Source organism: Prionailurus bengalensis, chromosome D3 (assembly GCF_016509475.1).
Source record: "Prionailurus bengalensis isolate Pbe53 chromosome D3, Fcat_Pben_1.1_paternal_pri, whole genome shotgun sequence".
NCBI classification, from domain to species: domain Eukaryota; kingdom Metazoa; phylum Chordata; class Mammalia; order Carnivora; family Felidae; genus Prionailurus; species Prionailurus bengalensis.
In genome coordinates, this window is record NC_057356.1 from 43,508,049 (window position 1) to 43,533,396 (window position 25,348).

At 42.2% G+C, this 25,348-nt stretch overlaps 1 protein-coding gene across 1 annotated transcript in view; it reads left to right on the forward strand.

Moving 5' to 3' along the window:
* The window catches only part of COLEC12 (collectin subfamily member 12), a 196,518-nt gene that overhangs the window by 140,209 nt on the left and 30,961 nt on the right, over positions 1-25,348 (forward strand). The window contains exons 3-5 of the mRNA XM_043558424.1: positions 6,937-7,059; positions 13,678-13,776; positions 14,992-16,038. Coding sequence (XP_043414359.1) covers positions 6,937-7,059; positions 13,678-13,776; positions 14,992-16,038 — 1,269 coding nt within the window. The remainder of the gene's footprint in view (positions 1-6,936; positions 7,060-13,677; positions 13,777-14,991; positions 16,039-25,348) is intronic.

The following is a 25,348-nucleotide window of genomic DNA, read 5'->3' on the forward strand; positions in this document are numbered from 1 at the left end:
CCAACTTGCTTTGGTTCCAAGCTTAAACTGTGCAAGCCCCCTGCACGTCTCATAGTTTGCCTTGAAATTATAAAGCTGCGTTCTCTTCCTGGCCCACCCCATTCCAAAAATTCCATCACCATTGGTGGCTGATTCCCCTGAAAGGCTAATAGACCTTAACAGCCAACCTTCAAGACAGTCCTGACCTCTCACAGAGATAATGAGCATTTATTTAGGGTGGAATTAACTTGCTTTTCAGTATGTCACCACAGAAGAGTCAGAGAGAAATTACAGTCAGTAGAAGCCCCAGGCCTGTAATAGTTAACTTACTGGAGACTGAATTTTACTGCTCATTTCTGAGAAAGGCTTATCTATCAACGTTTGAAAAGATGTTTCTACACCGCTTTATTTTGACAGAGTGCTTCTAGGAGTCTAACCTGTCAGTTTTCTACAGTTTATCTTGTTAGGCATCCTTAATCTCACTTTGTTTTGCTTTCCACTTCTGGAAGTCAGTGAGCTTGGAGAAGCAGCATATGATAACTATGAGTTCAGCTCACAGTTCAGCCGCTCACTGGCTTGGATAGTCAAACTCTTTGATGCCCACTTTCCCAAACTCTGTAACATCAGGGTCAGAATTCCTACTTTGCAGAATTGTGAAAGGGATCGTAAGTAACTAGGAGAGGGTGCCTGGCACATATCAGGGCCTCAGGAAGAGCAGCCCTCCTCAGCAGTGCCTCTTTGCCTTAGCAGCAACGGCAGACTCTCACCCACTAAACAAATGTTCAGTGGCCGTCCTCCAGATACCTGTGCAGTGTATGTGTCTGGCTCAGTTATACAACAGACTCTGATGGCCTGAGCTGGAGCTGCATTTTCATAAGTCCTTTTCATTAAAAGATTCAGTGCCTAATCACAGAAGGACATTGTTTGGTAGTGCCAGATAATGAAGTAGTCAGGGCTGCTGAAATGTATCAACAGGATTGTTGACAGCTCACTCTGTGTCCATAGGATAAAATGAACAGGACTGGAGCCAAGAGGAGGGGGGCCAGCGAGGAGGGACAAATGCAGGAGATGTGATGGTTGAGCTCCCTGATGAGCCCGGATTCCGTTCCTCAGAATCGAAAGCATTTGTGTACGGTTCATATAATAAAGGATTTCGTATTTTAAAAGCCACAAAGAGAAAATAATGGTGTTCTGTCGAGACAGTATATATTCTGGCAGACACTATATACTCTGAGTGGCTCATTACATCTGGCTTTTTCCTACAGCAGTTCTTTTTTAGTAGGCAGGGCACTAATGATAAATTTTAAACAAATAACACATACTCTTTTTTAAAACATTAAACCCAAACCAGAACTGCCATATATATATAAATATATATACTTATTTATAAATATATATATATTTATATATTTATAAATATATATGCTTATTTGTAAATATATATATATTTATATATTTTTATATATATGGCAGTTCTGGTATATATATATATATATATATATATATATATAAATATATAAAATTGTTTTAATGAAAAAAACTATACCCTTGTTAAATGTGCAGAATATTAATATAAGCTCAGAAGGAGTACTGAAGATTTCAAACTCTCCTCTAAATAATTTTCCTGGTTTGAATATACTTTTATGAATGCATAAATGCTGTAAGGCTTCATTTATTTTGTGTGGAAAGTTATTTCATTCCCAAGTCTTGTCCTTCCGTTTTCATGATTCTCCACATCGTTTAGGAAACTTGGCATAATAAGGTGTCCAGGGCTGGGATTTATATTTGGGGAACTAAATTACTCATTAATAAAAAAAATTTTTGCTAACTAAATCCATATTCCACCATTTAGTAAATGGCCTTTATAATAAGCAAAAAAACTAATTATTCGTGGGATAAAGTGTTTCATGTATTTAACTTTTGTTCTAATGATATTGCATAATATCCAAATAACTAACCAGGATGTTAACTCTTACTGTTTTGTTGTTTTTGAGGGCATTTTAATTGTAGGAGTTTATTTGAATCATCAGTTTTACTGTTAGAGCCAAATCATTCTCATGGGCTTATGGGAATATATGCCACCAGGCGGTAGATTAATAACTATAAAAAAACCACATGAAAAGGTCACTGCAAATCTGGGATCAAAACCTGTGGTTTTCTGGATTTTGCAACCCACCAGCTTTTTGAAGCTCCTCTCTGGTAATATGATTTTTATGACAACACCACAGAGCTTTTATAGACACTTGTGATAATTAGGAGAGACCAGGAGTACTCCACACTTGCCCACAGTGCCAGGCTTCTTCACCTGACAAGGAAGGACATTGATCAGCACAAGTCTGTTTCAAAAGACAAGCCATCCTTGTGATGGCAGAAAAGTACGATAGTGAATGAAGGAGACCCTTTTGTTCTCCAAACAGATTGGGAAAACAGACTGGATTGGAGCCTGGACCGCAGCACTTGGGAGGGCTCTTTATGGAGAACCACAGCAGAAAGGAATTCTCTGCTGGAGAATTCTGGCCCTTTGCACTGTCATTCCTGCAGTGTTGCAGTTATTCTCTCCAACCAGCTAACCGCCAGCCCCCTGATCAGCGGCCCCACCCGCCCCCCATCCTTCTTACTTTAAACATGTGTTATTGGAAACAGGGCAACATGAGGAACTTTGAGTTTGGGCCCTGGGGATCATATTGTCAGTCTATTCTGAACTTCCGTGCGATACCCAAGGACTTAACTGGGAGTGATTCTGATTTCACTGGGCCCCCAAACTTACTTTTGCATAAGAAAGACTAGGACCCTGGAAAACACATTTAAAACATGAGCCAAGAATCAAGTTCAGTGGGAGCTAGTTTAAGAGGGATAACCAACAGAAAAGCATGGATCCTTCAGGCACGTTCTGTCTGTGGCCTGCTGAATCACAAATGTGCTATTTGGGCCAGGTTTTTTGATCCGCTGAGTGTCCTGGTGGTACAGGGGCAAAACTGCTTCATTTCCTGAACTAGAATGCCTTATCTCCAGTGCTCTGCAGACTGATTCCCTTGCCCTTCCTTCCACCCCCAGCCCCTCCAACAGGAACAAAGTCCCCAGTCTCTGGAAAGTAATGCTGAGAAAACAAACAGTACAAAGGCTGGTAACAGGGGGATATCTCTCTCGAATGTTTTTTGTGACCATCTAGGTTCAAGGAGGAGGGGTCCCCCAGCTACGTGAGCCAGCAGGATCTCTTTGTAGTAGGCATCTGTATGTTTGGCCAGGTGTCCTCCCAGCAGAGGGCAGAGAGGGAAAGATAAAACAGAATTCTTATTAAAAATAAGTCTCTGGGGAGAGAAAAAACAAGACACAGAAAGTGTGTCAAGTGGAAAGGGAGGCCAGGCGGTGCCATCTGATATTGATTAAATGCTTGATTAGGCCAGCAGGGAGAAAGGCACATCACGAGGAAATGACCCTGCTCTTCAGAATATGAACCAGTGACAGCAGTCTGGGAGCAGGTCTGCATGAATACCATATGCACAAGATGTCTGGTGGTAAACACAGTCCTAGCACACATGGCCAGAATGGGAGGGAAAGACCCTTTCCCTGAGAGTGAGGACGCGTGGCTCCTGATTTGCTTTACCTCGCCGGCCTCACTTTCCCCATCAATAACACAATGACACTTGACCAGATGACCCCTAAGCAACTTCCTCGCCCTAGATTCTGTTATCTATCCTAACCTCTCTGGTGACCAACTCTTCTGAGGCTCTGCTAATGGAATGCAAGAAATAGCCCTGGAGAGACATAAAGAGCTCACCCACCACAGTCCTAAAATCCAAAAGGAATGAACCCCCTCCCCCATCAGTCATAAAAATGTCATCCAGTCTTTCCAAGGGAGGTTGGTCCAGCATTGCTGTGTCTATCATCTTTCTGTGTTTATAGTTGCCACCAAAGCAAGTTTATGGTTTCTGAACATGAGATGTGGCATATTTGTGGGTCTATTTACACTTCCCCCCTCTCCCAATTCCAAAAATATTTTCATTCTGACTGATGTAAGGGCTCTTTGTTTTGTTTTAAGCTGCCAAATTGTAGAGAATCTAAGAGCTGATGGGTGTGTGTGTGTGTGTGTGTGTGTTCATCCTTTATTCAAGGATGAGCTATTGAAGTGTTTTTGTTTTTTTCTCTTTGGCATTGTCATGAGGACAACAGCATCTGAGTACAGGGTGAGGCCGGATTCCAGTGGGAATGGAAGTAGAAGCTCCCACTGAGATGAAGGGCCAGTGAAATCGAGATGAAGGGATGACCAGAGAGAGTCACCATGGCAAAGTGAGATCATGGCATTTGAAGTTGGGCAGACCCAGGTTTGAATCCTGGCTGTGAAGTCTATGGGATGTCATTTCAGCTCTCACTGCCATGCCTCCTTGAAGGGTGATTACAAATAAAGGTGCTGTGTGGAAAGTACCTAGCTCAGAACCTGGTACAGTGTAGGCAGTAAATGAACAGCAAGAAACTATAGATGAGATAATAGTGATAAAAATATCCCCAGGGAGGATTCACAGAGCCTGGCAACTGAGTGAATTAAAGAATAAGTACAAAAGAAGACTTGAGTGTGTCTTTGAGTGAGGGACTCAGATAGTGGTACTATTTAGGTTGGATGGAAATACGGACATTGGTGGAAGTTAGAGATCTGGTTTGGTGAAGATGGTACTGAGGTAGTTTTGGACAGGAGAGGTGGTGCGGAGACGGTGCAGAGACATACAGGTGGCAATTAAAGAAGGAGGATGAAAAGGAAACAGAGTGAAAGAAATAGGAAAACTGATAACAAAAAAGTTGATTTTCTCTAGTCTGTTTGACCATTGAGTCTGACTTTACAGCTTCACCTTCAAGGGATTGGCTACCCAAAGGTTGATCCGGCATCATCATCTTCTCAGTAAACCTTAGCTCCTCATAATGTGTGTCTCCAACTAAGCATCTTCTAGACCTTGTTAGAAATGCAGAATCTTAGCTCCTACTTCAGACCTGCTAAATCAGAATCTGCATTTGACAGTGTGTTTTGTAAGCACTTTATAGTTTGAGAAGCACTGTTGTAAAGCAGGTGGCCAGACTAGCAGTGTCAGCATCCCCTGGGAACTTGTTAGAAATCCAAATTCTCAGGCACCTTCTCAGGCCTCCTGAATTAGAAAGGCTGTATTTTGACGACTCCGATGTACCCTAGAGCTTGAGAATCACCGCTCTAAGTCATGGAACAGATGGATTGAACCCCCTCCCCTTGGGTCTGTAGCACAGAACACCAGAGGGATTGGTTAAACCCTGAAAGTTAAAATGGAGTCATTGTTCTATGCTGTTTCTCTCATCATTTTGCATTAAACACAGCTGAAGAACTCTTTTCACTGAAGAAGGGCACTATGCGTAAAATTGCAAACCAGAAGGGGGGAGCTTTGGCTGAAGCTTAATCCTCACGACTTACCCATCAAAAGTTATTGAGCACAATTATAGGAGATCAGTACTTTATGTGCTGTTGCTCCTGTGGGACACTATTAGTAAGACACACATAGGAAAACAAGGAATCTCCCGATATTTCTTACAATGTGATTTTCACATTTAAATGTCCACCGTTTTTGTCTTCTGTGATTCTAATCAATTTAATGGAAAGTTCCCTTTTTATAGGTTAGTTTCTGGAGTCACTTGCAGAAGTGATGGTGGTTTACCACTTAGACTAGAATGCTTTTCAAAAAGTTGAACTGTAAGCAGTAAAAACTTACCTCCTTTCATCAAAAATGTCTGGTTTTTCTAGTTTCCTAGTCATTATTCAAGTCACTGTGATAACGTAAATAAGAGTCAGTGTCTGTTTTCTGTATACATATAATGTACAACAATAGTTATATATTGAGCATTTTAATCATGAAGTTACCTATATTTTCTGCTGCAGGTTATAGTACATTATAGCCAGTGGCATAGTAAACCAGTTCGGTGTTGGGAGGGTGGGGGGGATGAATGCATGTCACAGTTTATGGTGGTTGCTAATTTCGATGGTGTAAACACTCCCTCCTGGGCCGACTTCAAGCTACCAACAGTTTAACAACCAGCTACCCAGATTCCCACACACTTAACAGCTGACTCTTGTAAAGCCAGTAGGAACTAGCTCGAGTATACCACTGAACAAACATTAAGGGACAGGCCACAGTTTTTTTGATTGGTGTGTTTGAATTGTGATAGGTCCAATAATAGCTGAAACAAGTAGATTTGGGTGTTTAAAATCTTCTGTCATGTAGAGATTTTTATTGAAATTATAATTATTTTTTGTCATGTAGAGATTTTTATTATAATTATGGAATTTGATCTGAAATTATTCTGAGACAAAGTTATATGCAAATGCCCAATCTCATTAAATACAACAACATTAAATTACAACATAATGGCATTATTCAAAGTCTTTGTGTTGCTAAAGTGGTATGTTTAATTTTAAAATACCATTCATTCTGGGGCACCTGGGTGGCTCAGTCAGTTAAGCATCCAACTCTTGGTTTCGGCTCAGGTCATGATCTTTTATGATCATGTGGGTTATGAGTTCGAGCCCCATGTTGGGCTCTGCACTGCCAGTGCAGAGTGTGCTTGGGATTCTCTCTCTCTGCCCCTCCCCTGCATGCACGCGTTTTCTCTCTCTCTCTCTCTCTCTCTCTCTCTCTCTGTCTCAAAATAAATAAACTTAAAAAAAATACTACTCATCCTATAGTAAGGCATGTGGAAAAATTACTTTTTTTTTTTTTAAAGTAGGCTCCATACCCAGCATGGAGCCCAACCCAGGGCTTGAACTCAACTCAAGACCCTGAGATCAAGACTTAAGCTGAGATCACGAGTTGGATGCTTAACCAACTGAGCCAGCCAGGTGCCCTAGAAAAATTATTCCTAATCATAGTGTTTGAAGCAACATGCAGAAAGATAGTTTTCAAAATGAGATCTCTGGTTACTATTATTAAAATTTGACATCTCTTACAGGTATCCAGGAAGGAACGCAGTGTACCAAATGTAAAAATAACTGGGCACTGAAGTTTTCTATCATATTATTATACATTTTGTGTGCCTTGCTAACAATCACAGTAGCCATTTTGGGATACAAAGGTAAGTACTCTTTCCTTTTTCCTTCCAAATGGCAGGTTTCTCTTTATGACTTTAAACATGAAAAAAAAAGACACCCCTGTTTGCAAGTATGAAGTATTTCATTAATTCAGCTCAAACGCACAAGTAAGCAACATGATAAACTTTGTGTCTTGAGCCTCTTGTAGCTGTGGGATCAGAGTCCTTTTGACTCATTTCAACAATAAGAAAGGTCCTCTATGACTTATAAAAATTTTTCTCACTGTTGCATTTTCCTACCTGTTTCTAGTTCCACCCTCTTTTTTCATCTTCTCTCTAAGAGGTGCTATGGAAACCCTGAGTCAGCACACAGGAAAATTGTACTGACACAGGGTAAGCCAAACACAGTCTCCAGAGATACGACTTACTTTACTCAGGGACTGGGCAGCCAGTTCCCTTTTTTCCTCTTCAGCACATTTACTGTGACCACTGTTGTTTATATAGCTCCATAAAAATATTGCCCTGCAGAAGTTAAACACAGAGGGAGCACTGCCACCTTAACAATACTTTATAGGATGTTAGGTATTCTTTCAATGTGTTTGGTTTCAGGTCAGTGGAGAATTATTGCCTCAGACTTGCAAACAAAGCGGGTTCACCACCATCACCACCACACCCATTCTAGATACAGCAGGTAAAAGGTGTCATGATTCAGAATCACAAGCTACATAAACCTTTTTACAGAAAACAGCCGTAGAAGCCTTTCCATCAAAGATATGTGAGACAGGCATGTCATCTGGTTTTAGCAAGAGGCAGATGTGGGGTCTGCTAATCTTCAAAACCTTCACTCAGCAGTCATCTCGGCTGCCTTCCCTCAGAACTGACAGATTAACAGTGGAGAATTCCCACGGGTTCTTGGTTCATAGATTTACTCTCCTTGGGGAGAGAAAGATTCAAAGTGAATTCCCCCCAAGCTGTAACTTCTGTCTCCTCTCTCCCAGTGTCTAGAAGCTTCCTGAGGAAACCCAATGTGTTGAAATGAGAATGGGCTTTGGAGCCAGATGGTCAAGTTCATTCTTGATTCTGCTGTTTGTAATACAATTAATGTTTATTAAGTGCTTGTTGATATTCTAGGCATCATGCTAAGTCCTCTGCATGGTTGTGTAACCTGGGTATGAAGCATAACTTCTTTGAGTTTACTGTTTCTTAAAATGGCAATTAATAATGCCATTTTTCAAGGTGATTGAGATGAGCAAAGATGATGTCATTGAACCACCTGTCCATCTAGTCCTACTAGATAGTGGCCATATTTCTGTGTTTCCTCTTCATAACTGCATTTATACAGCTATAGCCATTAGAATGGCAAAATGTTAAAAATACTCAATATAGGTGAGGCTTGGAAGTCTCATCTCTGAGGTCACACACGGAGAAAATTATGTGTGTCCTATAGTGTGTTGACTGATGAATTTGAGCACAGTGGAAATTTGGAAAATTACCATGTAATTTTATCCATTTGTGATTAGTTAATCCAACTTAGTATTAACAAAGTAAGTGTTAAGAAAGGTTATTAAACTGTGGTAAGGCAGGACAAGGAGTAGGGAGGGATCCTAGTGAGGAAAAGGAGGGTCTTTTATGTCCCAGGTAATTCAGACTGGCTCTCCTCCTTTATCAAGTTATTTAGGTCACTGCTCACTTCTCCTTGACTGTTTCCAGCAAACTCAGATAAAGGAGAAACTTGGCAAATGGCCATTTAATAAGTACCTTTAGGGCTTAGTACTATGTGATACCATGAAAGCAAACATTTACTACTGAAAGAGAGATGACAAAGGTTTGAAGAGCATACCACCATATGGGATTTTGTAATTCTTACCACTGCAAAGTAAGATCTGGATCTTGATGCCTTTAGAATGATACAGAAAGATCCAAATTTAGAGGAGGGTTTTTTTTCTTTGTTTTTAAAGTACAGATGTTTCCTCCATTTTTATGACATTTGAAAGCCCTTCTCAGCTCTGGCATGTTTTGCGTGTGCTGGTCCATTTGCCTGGAACACCTTTTCTCTGCTCTCTACCTAAAATGACACCTTCTTTCCCTTCATGTTTCACTCAGACATACATCCTGCAAGAACCCCCTGAAGGCTGAGTTAGGTGCCCCTGTCACACTGTATCATTATGACAAGTGGGCTTGTCTGTCTTACCACCCAAACTATAAGTTCCATGAAGACAAGAGACTCCTATCTTTAGTTTGTTATATCTCCCATCTAGCATCTAGCCTCATGGTACTTATTAGGCACCAAGTGAAGTTACTGAATAAATTAATGAGAGAATGGATGGATGGATGGATGGATGGATGGATGGATGGATGGATTGTAGATCAGGGCTGACTTCTGTAAAGACAATCAGGTGGTGCCCAGGGACTCTAAAACCATTCTGCACTTAAGGCATTGCTACCACTCAGATCCCTACCTGTAAGCCTAAAATCCTGAAGATCAGCATGGCCTTCTCCGTGGGTGTCATCTGTCCAGGATGAAGTGGGGAGAGGTTGAGGGAACCAAGTACAAGTGGACACAAGATGATAGTCTTGCCCCTTTTTCCTCCTTCAGGGGCCCCCATCTCTCAGGCATCTACTTAGAAATATAAGATAATACAACATGCAGTTTTGGTTTCCAAACAAAGTCTTCATAAACTAAGGTGTGGATATTTTCCAGGTGTGTTTTCTCTTGTACAGTGATTCTTCTTTCTTGCTAATAAGATTCTAGTAACTGCACATTGTAAGAGGCAGAAAGATAAGACCTAGTTCTCCCCTCCCATGTCTCCCTTTGAAGTCTAGAGAAACTCTGTCCATTGCAAAAAAGAAAGGAAGAAAAAGAAATATTCAGACAAAGAAGATGTTTCTCTGAAGGAGAAGTTAGAAAGGAAAGAAAATAGAAACTGCTTTATGTATCAGAGTTAGCAAAGGCAACTCCATACTGTTTTTCTCAAAATTGTGTTTTTACTTCTCCTTTTATGTCACTCAGACAGCTACAAGTTGGGATATAACTTAGTTCCTTCTAGAGAATTTGCTGCACAAGTCAGGGAACTGCTGAGTCACCCACACAGGTCTGTACAGTGGCTGTGACCATGACACTCATGAGCTACTTTATAGAAAGCGTGTTCCTGAACAGTTTCAGCTTGGGTCATTCTCTGCTTGGGTTTTTTATCCTCAGTCATGGAGCTTCCGTGGCAGAAGCCATCTTTTAATTTCAATGAGTTGTGTTTCCTCCAGAACATTCCCTGAACGGGGAAATTGTACTCAGTTGTCCTTCCCAGCAGTCATCCATCTTAAGGTAATGAGGATAAAGAAGAAAGACAGAAATCTGAATATTTCTCAAGAAGAATCTCCTATAACTCAACATTCCTAGTCACAGAAGGTCTACCTTGCTGCTAAGCTCTCCTAACCTAGCAGTTACGTCCATCAAATCACACTGAGTTGGCTACGTTAGAAGCCAGGGTAACACCATACAACCATATCTCCTAAGTGTTTGTAATGAAACCTGAAATAGTGTTCAAGGTAGAAACGTCTTTATTGCATTCCAGGGGAGTGCAGCTGGTATTCCCAGAAGTCCCAGGTACCAATGCAGGGGTATCTCCGCCCTCACCCAATCCCCCATTCAGCCTGGGACAGACACTCATGAGCACCAAGCAGGAGCTCTGTGCCTTGCTGCTGTTCCTTTCCTCAGGGACTGGACCATGAGCTATGCCTCTTGTGGGAGGAAACCATATTTAGGAAAAAGAAATAGTAAATAAGAAGCAATGTGGAGTTATAGAGAAAGCATGGGGTTTGGAATTAGATCTCCTGGCCTGCCAGCCCCCTAGTCATTTACAAGCTGTGTGATTTTGGGCAAGCTACTGAACATCTCTGAGCCTCAATTTCTTCATCTGTAAAATAGCAGTTTTAAGGATTAATTGCAGTGATGGCACAGTGCACCTCTCAAAGAGTACGCCTTCAATAAAGAGAGGCTGTTACTGGTGTTATCATTGGTGTGGTGTGGAATCCGATCATCTGGGAAGGCTGAGCATAGTTGGGGTGGTCATCTTGGAGTGGACCGTGAGGATGGGTGGCATTAAGAGAGAACGAGGTTGATGGTCCAGGCCAAGGGATGGTACCAAAATGCTTTTGTAGAAAAGGGATTATTGTCAGATTATCCAAGGGAATTAGGCTTTGGGTACTTGAAGAGGGCTGACCCTTTAGCTATAATATCTGAAGCAGCAATATTCTAAAGAAAAATTCTCTGTTAAACAGTTTCTAGTAAAGCGGAGCCCATTAAAAAAACAGACTGCTAGGAACTCTTCTGTTTCATGTTCATTTTCCTCACAGGAGAGGGATCTACAGACAGAGGTCTGCATCGATAGACTGAGTTTCTAGTCTAAGAGAGGATGGCTCTGCCACCGTTTTCCTGGTTAACAACTTGTGCTGATAAGAGTAAAAATTGACGAAAATGCTGTGTGCTATTACAGCAAGTTTTGGTTCTGGATGTCCATCAGCTGGGTATTTTTATGTAATACCAAGCTGCCAGCTTTGCAGCCCTGAAGTTTGCAGCTTTATACCCAGATCCTATTTTAAACACAGACGCACACACCCCCCAGTGCATGTAAGCAGTTCATTAGCATTTGTGGTCAGGGCAAATAGCTTCCTCGCTGAGCGGAAGAGAAACCTAACAGGTTTGTTATTTGTTTGTAACAAATGTATTCATTCCCTTTGCGCAAACCTGAATTATCTGTCCATGAAAGTTCTGTGTTTTTTTAAACTAAAATGGAAGAAAAATTAGAGAGGGTAGAAAAATGACTGCCTGTCAGCATATTTAGAGGTTTTTTCGGCTTCCGGGGGAAAAAAGGGCAGGACTTAAAATCCTGTGTGTGGTTTGAGGACAGACTGAGGCATGTGTTTTGATTTGAGGATCAAAACTGAATCTTAACTCATAAACATTTTATACTTTATTTTTTAAAAGTTTAATTTTGCTTAAATGCAGATGAAACATTTTGTTCAGTTTCAGGGATTTATGAATGTGCATGCCTATCTAACAATCCTAAGGTACAGATTACTGTAACTGTACCTCTCTTGTCTATATAGTCACTTACCAAAAAAACAATCATCATTCAACTGGATGTTGTACTCGTTGCCAGTGCTGAGGCTTCCCTGGGGCGTCTGGTTTGTATGTTTGTTTGCATGACCTCTATCTAGCTCAGCCAGTTTTTCACAGGCCTCAGTAACCAGCAGGCAGACTCTCATTTATTTAAATAAATAGCATTATAAACAAATATGTGTTGAATGCCTACTAAGTGCCACACACTAAGAGGTACGGATAAAACTGCGTACACATTTTCCTGCCTTAAAGGATCTAATAGTAAACAAGCCATGATAACACATTGAAGGAAGTCCTACAGTAGGGAAAGGACTACTTGCCAAAAGAATTCTGCAAGATGCCCGGCAGCAAAGATTTCCCACAGGAAGTAATGAGCTGAGTCTTGAAGAGCAAGTAGGGCTTAGCGTGGTGAAGAGTCCAGGGAAGAACATTCTAGGCAGAAAGAACACATGGAAGGGCTTGGGTGGGAAAGTATTTGGTACAGTGACAGCATGGCAAGGTTCTCCAGGGAAGGTGCTAGGCACCACAGGGCTGGGTCAGTTTAGGTCATACAGACACATGGGAGCATACTTCTGCTTCCTGATAGGAGCCAGGGGAATCTTCTCACACGGTCTTGCATGGGTGGGACACTTGATAAATAAAAACAAACTGGCTCCATTACCTCACAATTAACATACAAAACATATTCATGCTTAAAAAAAAATAAAGTCCGTATTTTCAGAAAGCCGTTGATACCAAGAAAGACTGCATCTCAAGCTGCTGGAGGCTGGATCTCACAGGAGTCACTTCTGGAGAAATACACTCTTAATAGATATTTTAGAAAGAAACCATATTCACAACCATAGAGAATGACTGCCTTCTGAGAACAAAGAGAACAGAAGCTTTTACTTAACATTGTATCACTAACTCTTTCCCTATCGCGTACAATCAAGAAAATGCTAAGAAAAAAAAAAAAGGGAAAAGTCTTCGTAGATCATTGTTTGGAAACCTACTTAGGCATCTCCTTGGGAACTGATAAACTACAGATTCACTTGTCACTAAGGAGAACCAAATTTTTCAGGCCTCCTGAAAGAGAACGGCAAACACTGTTTCCCTTTCACAAAGACTGTTTATAGAATTAAGCTCGGTGTTCTTTGCTATGGACTCTGCTTCCAGATAAGTGAGTACCACCTTCCAGGAATGGTAGGGAGTCTGATGAATGATGAGATTTTGTAAATGATCTACCTATAGAAGTTCCTATAGAAAATAATACAGATCAAAAGCTTATATAATACATAAAAATTAAAAATTAGTTTCAAACAAGGTCTGGAACATCTGAGGCAATACAGAATCATAAGAACATACAGTTCTCAACCAAATAAACTATCACTGGGTTTTGTGACAAGTTATTTTTCTACGAGAATGGCTTATTCCTCATATTTGATTTCATTTATACTCTTTTTGTGTCAATCTGTTTCCTGTATTCTGTAATGAAATGGTCTTTTGTTGAAACTGAAAAATAAATTATGAGCAGGTGTGTGTACTAATCTTTAGTTTCCAAATCTTAGTTGTAGAAAAAATGGACAATGTTACAGGTGGCATGGAGACATCTCGCCAAACCTATGATGACAAGCTCACAGCAGTGGAAAGCGACCTGAAAAAATTAGGTAATCTGCAACAAGAATGACCCATTAAACTAAATCCTCTAATTCTACATTAAAAGACCATAGCTCTTTAGAATGACATTGCTATAAACTCACATCCACCCAGAAGGACATTAATTTTTGTGTTGTGTGTTGAGTTTTTCCTCACAATTTAATTTAAAGGCGTCTACGTTTTAAAGTTAAAGAGCAATCTTAGAGTTGGATTCTCCCCACCCCACAAAACTACTCCATATGCCAGTTAAAATCTGAAGACCAGGCACGCCTGGGTGGCTCTGTCAGCTAAGCATCCAACATCAGCTCAGGTCATGATCTCACAGTTCATGAGTTCAGGGCCCACGTCAGGCTCTGTGCTGACAGCTAAGAGCCTGGAGTCTGCTTTGGATTTTGTGTTTCCCTCTCTCTCTGCTCCTCCCCTGCTTGTGCTCACTTGCGCGCGCGCGCTCTCTCTCTCTCTCTCTCTCTCTCTCTCTCTCTCTCTCAAAAATAAATAAGCATTTGAAAATCTGAAGACTGGGGCGCCGGGGTGGCTCAGTCGGTTAAGCGTCCTACTTCAGCTCAGGTCATGACCTCACAGCTCGTGAGTTCAAGCCTCACATCGGGCTCTGTGCCGACAGCTTGGAGCCTGGAGCCTGCTTTGGATTCTGTGTCCCTCTCTCGCTCTGCCGGTCCCCTGCTCATGCTCTGTCTGTCTCTCCCTCTCTCTCAAAAATAAACTTTAAAAAAAATGCTTATAAAAATCTGAAGACCAATCCTGATCAAAAAGTACCACAAATACACTTTAATAAAAGCTCTTTTATAAAATTTCCAGTCAATTCCTATTTGAAATATTCTAAACTGCATTGAAGAATTATGGAAATTAATTTTTTTTAATGAAAGATTACAGTTCTATCCTTGAATTTTTGTTTCCATTTTTTTGGAAGGAATTAATGGTAAATTTAATAAAGTGTATTGCCTTCTTGACACCCTGCCCAGTGCTCTAGAATCTGGTAGAATTCCCTCCTTCTTTGAGAAAAGCACTTACAAAGTTAGTACCCTTTCCACTTTTCCAGGACCCAGTTTTAATAGACACGTGGGTTTTACTAACGTAGACCATTCTGCATATATCACAGATTTTATATCTGAAATACGCAGTGCATACTAATTAAGTCTCTTTGAGATCTTTGACCTCACGTGAACATTTCTTCATATCACTAAGTAACAAAACATGTCTTATTCCAGGGGACCAAACTGGGAAGAAAGCTATAAGCACCAACTCAGAACTCTCTACCTTCAGATCAGACATACTGGATCTTCGTCAGCAGCTTCGTGAGATTACAGAGAAAACCAGCAAGAACAAAGACACGCTGGAGAAGTTACAGGCAAGTGGGGATGCACTGGTGGACAGGCAGAGTCACCTGAAGGAAACTTTGGAGAATAACTCTTTCCTCATCACCACTGTAAACAAAACCCTCCAAGCGTATAATGGCTATGTCACCAATCTACAGCAAGACACCAGTGTGCTGCAGGGCAATCTGCAGAGCCAAATGTACTCTCATAATGTGGTTATTATGAACCTCAACAACCTGAACCTGACCCAGGTGCAGCAGAGGAACCTCATCACTAATCTGCAGCGGTCTGTGGATGACACGAGCCAGGCCATCCAGCGAATCAAGAACGACTTTCAAAATCTGCAGCAGGTTTTCCTTCAAGCCAAGAAGGACACTGATTGGCTGAAGGAGAAAGTGCAGAGTTTACAGACGCTGGCTGCCAATAACTCTGCCTTGGCCAAAGCTAACAACGACACCCTGGAGGATATGAACAGCCAGCTCAGTTCATTCACAGGTCAGATGGACAACATCACCACAGCCTCACAAGCCAATGAGCAGAACCTGAAAGACCTGCAGGACGTACACAAGGATGCAGAGAACAGAACAGCCATCAAGTTCAGCCAGTTGGAGGAACGCTTCCAGCTCTTTGAGACGGATATTGTGAACATCATTAGCAACATCAGTTACACTGCCCACTACCTGCGGACGCTGACCAGCAATCTGAATGAAGTCAGGACGACTTGCACAGATACGCTGACCAAACACACAGACGACCTGACCTCCTTGAATAACACACTGGCCAACATCCGTTTGGATTCTGTTTCTCTCAGGATGCAACAAGACATGATGAGGTCAAGGTTAGATACTGAAGTAGCCAACTTATCGGTAATTATGGAAGAAATGAAGCTGGTAGACTCCAAGCATGGTCAGCTCATCAAGAATTTTACAATACTACAAGGTAAGTGAAAATTCCGAATTTATTTGTGTTAGTTATTGATTGCTGTATAACAAACGACCCTAAAAGCTGGCAACTTAAAACAATAAACACTTGCTATCTCACCATTTCTGTAGGTTAGGAATTCAGGAGTGGCTTAGCTGGATGATTCTCACTCAGTATCTTTCATAAGGTTGTGTCAAAATATTGGCAAGGGCTGCAGTCATCTCAAAACCTTAACTGGGGCTGAGAATCTGCTTTCAAGATGACTCACGTACATGGTTTTTGGCAGGAGGCCTCAGTTCCTCACAACGTGAAGTTGCTTGAGTGTTCTCACAATATGGCAGCTGGCTGCCTCCAGAGCAGGTGATCCAAGAGAAAGCACAAAGAGAAGTCACATGCCTTTTATGACCTAGCCTCAGAAGTCACATACCATCACTTCCACCATAATCTGATAAATCACTAAGTCCAACCCGGGGAGATTAAGCTCCACATCTTGAAAAGAGTTTTAACTATGAATTTGTGGTCAGTGGTCAAAGACAGTCCATTAAATATTTGTTGAATTTGGACTTTGTCAGTGCCTAGCTCTTTCAAGTCTTTATAAATTGGGCTCCTTTGAAAGCAAGATTAATTTTTTTTAGGTCACAGATATTCCTAATTTTTTTAAGTTTATTTTTAGAGAGAGAGAGAGAGAGAGAGAGAGAGAGAGTGTGTGTGTGTGTGTGCACACGCACGCGCACAAACATGACAGGGGAGGGGCAGAGAATCCCAAGCGGGCTCTGTGCTGTCATTGCAGAGCTTGATACAGCGAGGCTGTATCTCATGAACTATGAGATCATGACCTGACCCCAAATCAAGAGTCAGATGCTTAAATGACTGAGCCACCCAGGCACCTCAGAGATTCCTATTCCTAAGTGTCATGAGCAGATGGATGGATGGCCATCCCAGTAACCATAAGGCCACAGAGGAGAGAAAGAATGTGACTTGCATATAAAATCTGAGTTTTACTTTCATCCAGGTCATCCATGTAAATTGAAAATATTTGGCTCAAATTAAGTCTCCTTCTGAGATTTGCAGCAACCATGTAATAATAGTATTTTTTAGTCATAAACTATCTTCACGGGTTTTAAGTTGACAGTACTATGTGAAAGATGCTGTGCTGAGCCCTCTGAGGTATGCAAAGAAGCCCAGGTGGTCTCTGCCCTCAGGTAGCTCAAATCAATAGAAGGTCAGGGGCGCCTGGGCAGCTGGTCGGTTAAGTGTCCAACTTTGGCTCCAGTCACAGTCTCACGGTTCGAGACTTCAAGCCCCGCATCAGGCTTTCTGCTGACAGTGTGGAGTCCATTTCTGATCCTCTGTCTCCCTCTGTCTCTGCCCCTCCCTCACTCATGCTCGCTCTCTCAAAAATAAGTAAACCTTTAAAAAAAAAAATCAAGAGATTTAGAGTATCAGGAGACTACCTGTTAAGCAAAATAATCCTAATTTTCAAAAAGAGGATATAGGTGGATTCTGCACACTGTGTAGAATGGGAATTTGTCTTCAAGCCTGAGAAGAGGATAATTTGTGAACCTTCAGGAAAGCAGCAGTCATCACAAGGAGTTCATTAAGAAAGCAGGTGATGGGGGGTGGGAGGGAGGAGAGGGTGGGTGATGGGTATTGAGGAGGGCACCTTTTGGGATGAGCACTGGGTGTTGTATGGAAACCAATTTGTCAATAAATTTCATAAAAAAATTTTTAAAAAATAAAAAAAAAAAAGAAAAAAAAAGAAAGCAGGTGATGGGGCGCCTGGGTGGCTCAGTCGGTTGAGCGTCCGACTTCGGCTTAGGTCATGATCTCACGGTCTGTGAGTTTGAGCCCTGCGTCGGGCTCTGTGCTTACAGCTCAGAGCCTAGAGCCTGTTTCAGATTCTGTGTCTCCCTCTCTCTCTGCCCCTCCCCTCTTCACGCTCTGTCTCTCTCTGTCTCAAAAGTAAAAATAGGGGCGCCTGGGTGGCGCAGTCGGTTAAGCGTCCGACTTCAGCCGGGTCACGATCTCGCGGTCCGTGAGTTCGAGCCCCGTGTCGGGCTCTGGGCTGATGGCTCAGAGCCTGGAGCCTGTTTCCGATTCTGTGTCTCCCTCTCTCTCTGCCCCTCTCCTGTTCATGCTCTGTCTCTCTCTGTCCCAAAAATAAATAAACGTTGAAAAAAAAATTAAAAAGTAAAAATAAACGTTAAAAAAAAATTTAAAAAAAAAGCAGGTGAACCTAAACTTATTTCTGCATATTAACAGAGTTATTCAATTGTTTAAACTAGGAGAATGAAAAATAGCATATCTGGATTTTACCAAGGCATTTGTCACTAATGCTGTTAAGAACAAGATGGTAAAAATAGCTACTGGATTATAGCACAGTTAGATGGGTTTATGGGTTACGTTGGTTTTCTGTGCTATATAACAAATTACAAACTCAGCAGCTTAAGACAACACCCATTTCTTTCTTTTTTTTAGTTTATTTTTTATTTTGAGAGAGAGCAAGCAGGGCAGGGGCGGAGGGAGAGATAGAATCTGAAGCGGGCTCCATGCTGTCAGCAAAGAACCTGACAAGGGTTTGAACTCACAAACTATGAGATCGTGAACTGAGCTGAAATCAAGAGTTGGATGCTTAACTGACTGAGCCACCCAGGTGACACCCATTTCTTATCTCACAATATCTGTGGGTTAGGAGTCTGGGCAAGGCTCTTGGGTCCTCTGCTTAGGGTCTCTCACCAGGGTGCAGTGTCACTGAGGGGCTGAGGTTTCATCAGAGGCTTGACTGGGGAGAGATCCATTTCCATGCTCCCTCAGGTGTTTGACAGAATTCATGTCCTTGCAAATGTGAGATTGAGGTTCCTGGGGGATTTCAGGGGAGTAAGGGGTACTGGCCTAGAGACCACCTACAGTTCCTTGCCATGTGACCATCTGACAACACTGCAGCTTCTTCAGAGCTGGCAAGGGAGTCTCTCGCTCCAGTCTGCTGAGACTGTGTTATGTAACGTCATCTCATCTAATGTAAGTCAAGGGGGTGACATGCCATCATCTTTGCCATGTTCTGTTGGTTAGAAGCAAGTCACAGGTTCTACACTCAAGGGGAAGGGATTACACGAGGGTATGAGTCATTGGAGATGACCCTAGGGTGTGGGTGTGTCTACCACAGAATGGGTCTAAAGAATGGTAGTTAATGAGCCCCTGTGAGGCTGGCAGCAAGTCTGGATGGCAGATGGCAGGGGCCCATTCAACAGCTTTGTCCGTGACTAGCATGAGGATGTGGATGACCTGGTAATCCAATACTTGTATGACATGAAACTATATATACTAGCCCATGCATGACAGAATCATAATCCAAAATGACCTGGAGAGGCTAGAATAATAAAAAGATACCAACAAATGAAGGAGATAGGGAATACATGTAAAATCCTGCTGGTAGGTGGAAAAAAACAAATAGAACAATGTTGATGGGAGGGCATGGCTTAAAGAAGTATGCATGAAAAGCATGGTGGTTTTAGTTGATTGTAAGCAAGTCACTGTGTCTGCCAGTGAATCTAATGTGATCTTTGACTATATCAATAGAAATATGTCCAAAATGAAGGAGGTGATATCTTACTCCATTCAGTATGGCAAGACTACCCCTGGAGGATAGTGTGTACTTTGGAGGGGTCCCTTTCAAGAGGGACGTTCACAGAGCAGCATGTTCAGAAAAATTTGCCCAGGATTATGCAGTCTAGATGTGCTCAAGGAAAGATTGAAGGACCTGGGAACTTTAACCTGTAGGAGAGACTGCTTAGTGGGAGACAAGGCTGCTATCTATAGCTATTTAAAGACTGTCACATGGAAGAGATTTTAAATGACATCTGAGGAGGGTGAAACAAAGACTAATGAGTATTCATTAATAGAAAACATTTTGGTTTTATATGATGTTGCTTATAAAAATTGGCATTGCCTGTAAATATAATGGCTTCCCTGAGAAATATGGGTGTCCCAACTGGGGGATGGACAGTTGCAGGGACACTGTGGGTGTAAGTCATACTCTGAATAAGGGACAGGTTTTCAAATGATAAAAAAGGTATTAGGGGACTAGTTTTTCCCTGTTTTTTCTCAAATTCAGAATGAGGGCATATCTCAATAGATAATGCAACCACATGAAATAAGAGCTTGCTGAATTTCTCTGGGCATTGTAAAACCTTAGAAAATCCTATTGTAGTTTTCTGGCCATTTTCCAGCTATAAGTTTTATGGTTTTATTATTCTATTAGTCCAATTGCTAGCTTGTCTTCTACAAGTAAACTTCTGACATATTTAGTGTGTATAGACAGTGTGACTTGTCAGCTAGGGAAGTGTGTGAAAAGCTTATAGTTGAACATTCAGACCCTGGCTTTAAATTAATGTTTCCATTATTGTGATTATTTTTATTGGATAATGTTGAATGTGAGTATACTGAGTGCTTTACACAAACTCTGTAGGATAGGAACTTATAAGATCATAACCAGTTTACAGATGAGGAAACTAAGGTTTAGAGAGGTGTTTAAGGAAACTGCTCAAATTTACAGAGATGGTAAATAGCTAAATAGTATCAAGTCCAGGCTTTCTGGTGCCAGAGCCCATGCTGCCAACCCCATCAGTAATCGCTGAAAGTGAGTGACCCTCCTCTACAGTCCCCAGCTGCCCCTGAAGTAGTCTGTGAGGGCAGGGAGCTGGGATTTCATTCTAAGTGCGACAGGGAGGTTTTAAGCAAGGTGGTGACATGGTCTGATTTATATTTTTAAAAGGTCATTCTGGGTGCAGGGTCAGGGGGTGAGGTGGGAGAAGAATAGATTACAGGGGAGCAAGCAGGGTGATGGGGGTCCAGTGAGGAGCTATGGGCCAGATATAAGTGACGTGGATATAAGAGAAATGGGTCTCATCATTGAGGAGGAGTCTTGTAGGCAGACTCAAGGGCAGCCTTACCCTTCCGTGGTCAACAGGGCCCTGCTCTAGAAGCCCTGACTGGCTTCCTCTGGCTGTACTCTGCCGAGGGGGAGGAGTCTACAGGTTCAAGGGGCTGCGAGTATTCAGAGCTCACATCAACCTGTTCTTGACCCCATTTGATGCCCAAGACCCTAGAATTTCCTACGCAAAGTGTCCGAAGCCCAGAGGAGCAGCCGTGAGACATGGTGTGTTGTAGGGGTGGTGGTGGAGGGGTGTGGACAGAAACTGAACACAGGGTCAGGGGCCAGTATATGTGGCTAGATGAGGCTGATGGGTGGATTGGCTGTGAGGGTGAGGGAAAGAGAGGAGCAGGATATCTCCTTAGTTTTTAGCTGAAGCAAGTAGGTAGATGGACAGACTGGGGAGGTTCAGGTTGAGAGGCCCGTTTAGACATATTAAGTGGAACATATCTGTTAGAATGAGGTTTCTGACTCCGTGCTTCTGAAACACCTGAGATCCTGGTTTCTGAATGATTTTTTCCTTTTCACATATGCCTTTCCTGTATTACTTTTATCCTTGGTCTTTTTATTACCTGCACTTTCTGTGAGGTAAATGAAACTTCTCAGGCCAAACAAACTGCCCCCATTCTATTCCATCTGTTCAACTTCCTCCAGAACAGGAATGCTCACGAGGTGTTCCCATGGAAGAAGAGACTGGGGGCAGAGCTCCATTTCCCCTTGCACTTCTCCAGTGCCTTTCCTCTGTCCCTCCCAGCAAATCTGGTTCCTGAGGATGAGGGAAAGATGAGATAAAGTAGGATGGAGCAGGATTGGATTAACTTTGGGTTATGTTGGGCTTGCCTCTGCAAGATTCAGAATACCCTGATGCTTCCAGGGAAATCCTCTGGACTCGCACTTAATGAGCCCTCATGCATATGGTGCATGGCGTTCAGTCACAGGAGACATTGGCCTCATTTCGAAGTAGAAGCTGAAGCTGCCTGCTTGCACTGAAGCTAGGTGATAACTGGAAATAGATTTTAAACCCTATATTGAATCCCAGCAACAATTATCTCTTTATCCATAAACCAAAAATACTTGATTGGAAAAGCCTTATTTTTGTTACAAATAATGTAAATATCTTTATGCTCATTGTGTATGTGGAGGACTTCACTCGTCATAACGTCACAGTGCACTCTTGGGTAGGAAGCAAAGAATGCTAGGTGCACCTTCCTAGCACAATCAGAGGGCTCCCTTCCTCTGTTCTTGTAAGAGAGGCAACAGATTTAGTGGGTAAGAACAAGAGCTCTGGAAATAGACCTGAACACAAATACCAAGTTCCTCATCCTCTCCCTGCCTCGGTTTCCTATTCTGCATCTACCTTTCGAGTTATGAGAACTTCATGAGATAATGTCAGTAAAGCTCTTCGTACAGTGCCTAGCAGGCAGTTGGCTAATATTCATACTCAAATGTGAGTAAGTTCAGTGCCTACCCAGGATTTCTGCTGCAGCCCCAGCTACTACGTCACAGTGCCAAACAACAGCTTCGTGTGCTCAAGGAATAAAATTGTACAGATGGGGTCAGTGTTGATTTGGTTCCAAAAGTACTTACTGCTGGCAGCCCAGTGCCTAGCCTTGGAGAGGACTCAGAGTCAGGTGCTGCTGACAGCTAGCTTTCACTCACTTTCCAGTCCGTTGTCTGCAGTGTGCCAGTCATACTGCTGAGCACTTGGTTAATTTGTCTGTTTTCCTTGTTCCATCTCTTTAAGGTAGGAATTACCAGCATTCCGCATTTGCAGGGCTGGGAACCATGGCACAGAGCCTGAGTAACGTATCCAAGGTCAAGGAGCTAGTAATGTCAGAGAGTACTAACCCTGGATCTAATTCCCAAACTGATGCTTCTACATGAGCCCCTGCTGCTATGCAACGATGTAAGAGAAAAGATGGCATGTTTGGGAAGTTGAAATGTGGAAGAGTTTGTTTTCAGTAGAACAGTCGGTTGAGGTGTAAGAGATTGACATTTGAGCTGGACCTTGACAGATACAGGTAGGAAGGTAGATATAGGTAGGAAGGCTGAATGGATCAGGCAGGAGGCCTCAATTTCTCTCATTGCCAACTGCCATTCTTGTCATGCTTCCTCAAAGAAGACTGCTTGTCTGAGGACTTTTGAGAGCAGGCATTTGAGGGCATAGAAACAGAACTGTGGCCAGTTGGTGAGAAATGGTGGTTTAAATATACCCTGTGGACAAGGGTATATTTGTGGAGAGGGAGCTTCCATGGCTTTCCAGAAGCCTGTCTTAAACATGAGGTTAAGAATCAAATTATTTTTCAAAATTATTGCCAAATAATATCTTTTAAATTTCCTCAAACAAGTACTTTTAAAGCACGTCAGTGACAACAAACTGAGGGTTGATGGGGGGTGGGGGAAAGTGGGTGATGGGCATTGAGGAGGGCACCTATTGGGATGAGCACTGGGTGTTGTATGGAAACCAACTGGAAAATAAATTTCATATTTTAAAAAAATGAGAAGAAAAAATGTCTCAGATTATACGACTAGTTTTCTCTATCTTCTAACCTTACCACTAGAGGTTCTAAAATGAAGTCTCCAAAATCTTGCAGGGCAGTAAGAATTGAAGTGGTTTCTCTACTTTCTGCTTTATTGGAAAACAAATTGGAAACTTCTCTCAGGGGTAGGACACAGGGCTGGTCCTCCTCAGGGCCTGCAGTTTGGTTTCCAAAGCAGAAACAGCAAAGTGATGTAAATTTACTCTGTCCTCTTTAAACTGTTTGGGGGGGCCTGGGTGGCTCAGTCAGTTGGGCGTCTGACTTCGGCTCAGGTCATGATCTCGCGGTCCGTGAGTTCAAGCCCCGTGTCAGGCTCTGTGCTGACAGCTCAGAGCCTGGAGCCCACTTCGGATTCTGTGTCTCCGTCTCTCTGACCCTCTCCCGTTCATGCTGTGTCTCTCTCTGTCTCAAAAATGAATAAACGTTAAAAAAAAAATTTAAACTGTTTAGAGGATTCAGGTGTTCAAGGCTCCCAATTCTGGAAGGTGGGGAACAGGGAGGATGTTTTGCTGGCAGTAAAACACAGGCTGCTCAAAGATCTGGTCTAGGTCATATTCAGGCATTTCTGGAGCTTGCAATGGCTTTACCAGCAACCTGGGTATTCTGGCATTTCAGAATCTTGAACCAGGGAGCCACTCACTTGGTCTTGAAAGCAAATCTCAAATTTGCTTCTGAAGGGGGACATCACATCTGCTTCCACATGTAGCATTTACCACATTCTCGACTCTGAACACAAGTTGTTACTGCCCAAGCTCATAAATAATCCTGGGTCATTTATCTCACTGTTGTGGTTTTAAGGCACTAGGGGTGACTTGTCTTTTATTTCATCTTCTTTTCATTTCAGCAGCTGCCCAATTAAAGATTCAAGTAAGACCTAAAAGCTTGGGATCGTCCAGATACTAATATTTGATGCTAGCATCCCAGGTCCTAGAAGAAGATATACCCCTGGCATTAATAATCTATTTTTTACGGGTAGCCAGTATGGCTATTTTACAGGTAGCCAGTGGTTTTAGCTTTTTTTCCTCAGTAATTTTTAAAAAGAAACAAGTTGGAAATTTCTAGTTCTTAGTGAGCAAAGTACGGTCTTACTGAATACTTAAGTATATGAATGAATCCTCTTACATATGGGACACATAGAGTACATTTTTACCTAGCCCAGCATTGGAAGGTAGAGTGCCAGCTTCCTGCTCTAGTGTCATGATGGTTTTCTCCCAAGGCTGGGGCAGCTATGGATGAAGAAATCGATAACACTGTGCTTGTCAGGAGTTTATCCACAGTCATTGATATTCAACCTTGTCTTATTAAGAGAGATGTAGCAATTCCTGTAAAAAATTCAGTTTTCATTCTAATCCAGCTGGGAAATGCATCACAAATAAGATTTTCAAGGTGCCTGGGTGGCTCAGTTAGTTAAGCATCCAACTCTTGATCTTGGCTCAGGTCATGTTCTCACGGTTTCATGAGGTCAAACTCCACATCAGGCTCTGCGCCGACAGCACGGAGCCTGCTTGGGACTCTCTCTCCCTCTCTCTCTGCCCCTCCCCCACTCTCTCTCTCAAATAAATTAAAAATAAAATTAAAAAATTTGGAGGTGCCTGGGTGCTTCAGTTGGTTGAGCATCCGACTTTAGCTCAGGTCATGATCTCAAGGTTCATGGGTTCAAGCCCCGTGTCAGACTCTTTGCTGACAGCTTGGAGCCTGGAGCCTGTTTCAGAATCTGTGGCTTCCTCTCTGTCTCTGCCCCTCCCGCATTCATGCTCTGTCTCTCTCAAAAATAAATATTTTTAAAAAAGAGATTTTCGACCTTTATATCAGAGGCAAAACCTTGCATATTGACATCTTTTCCCTTTCTTCCCAAGAT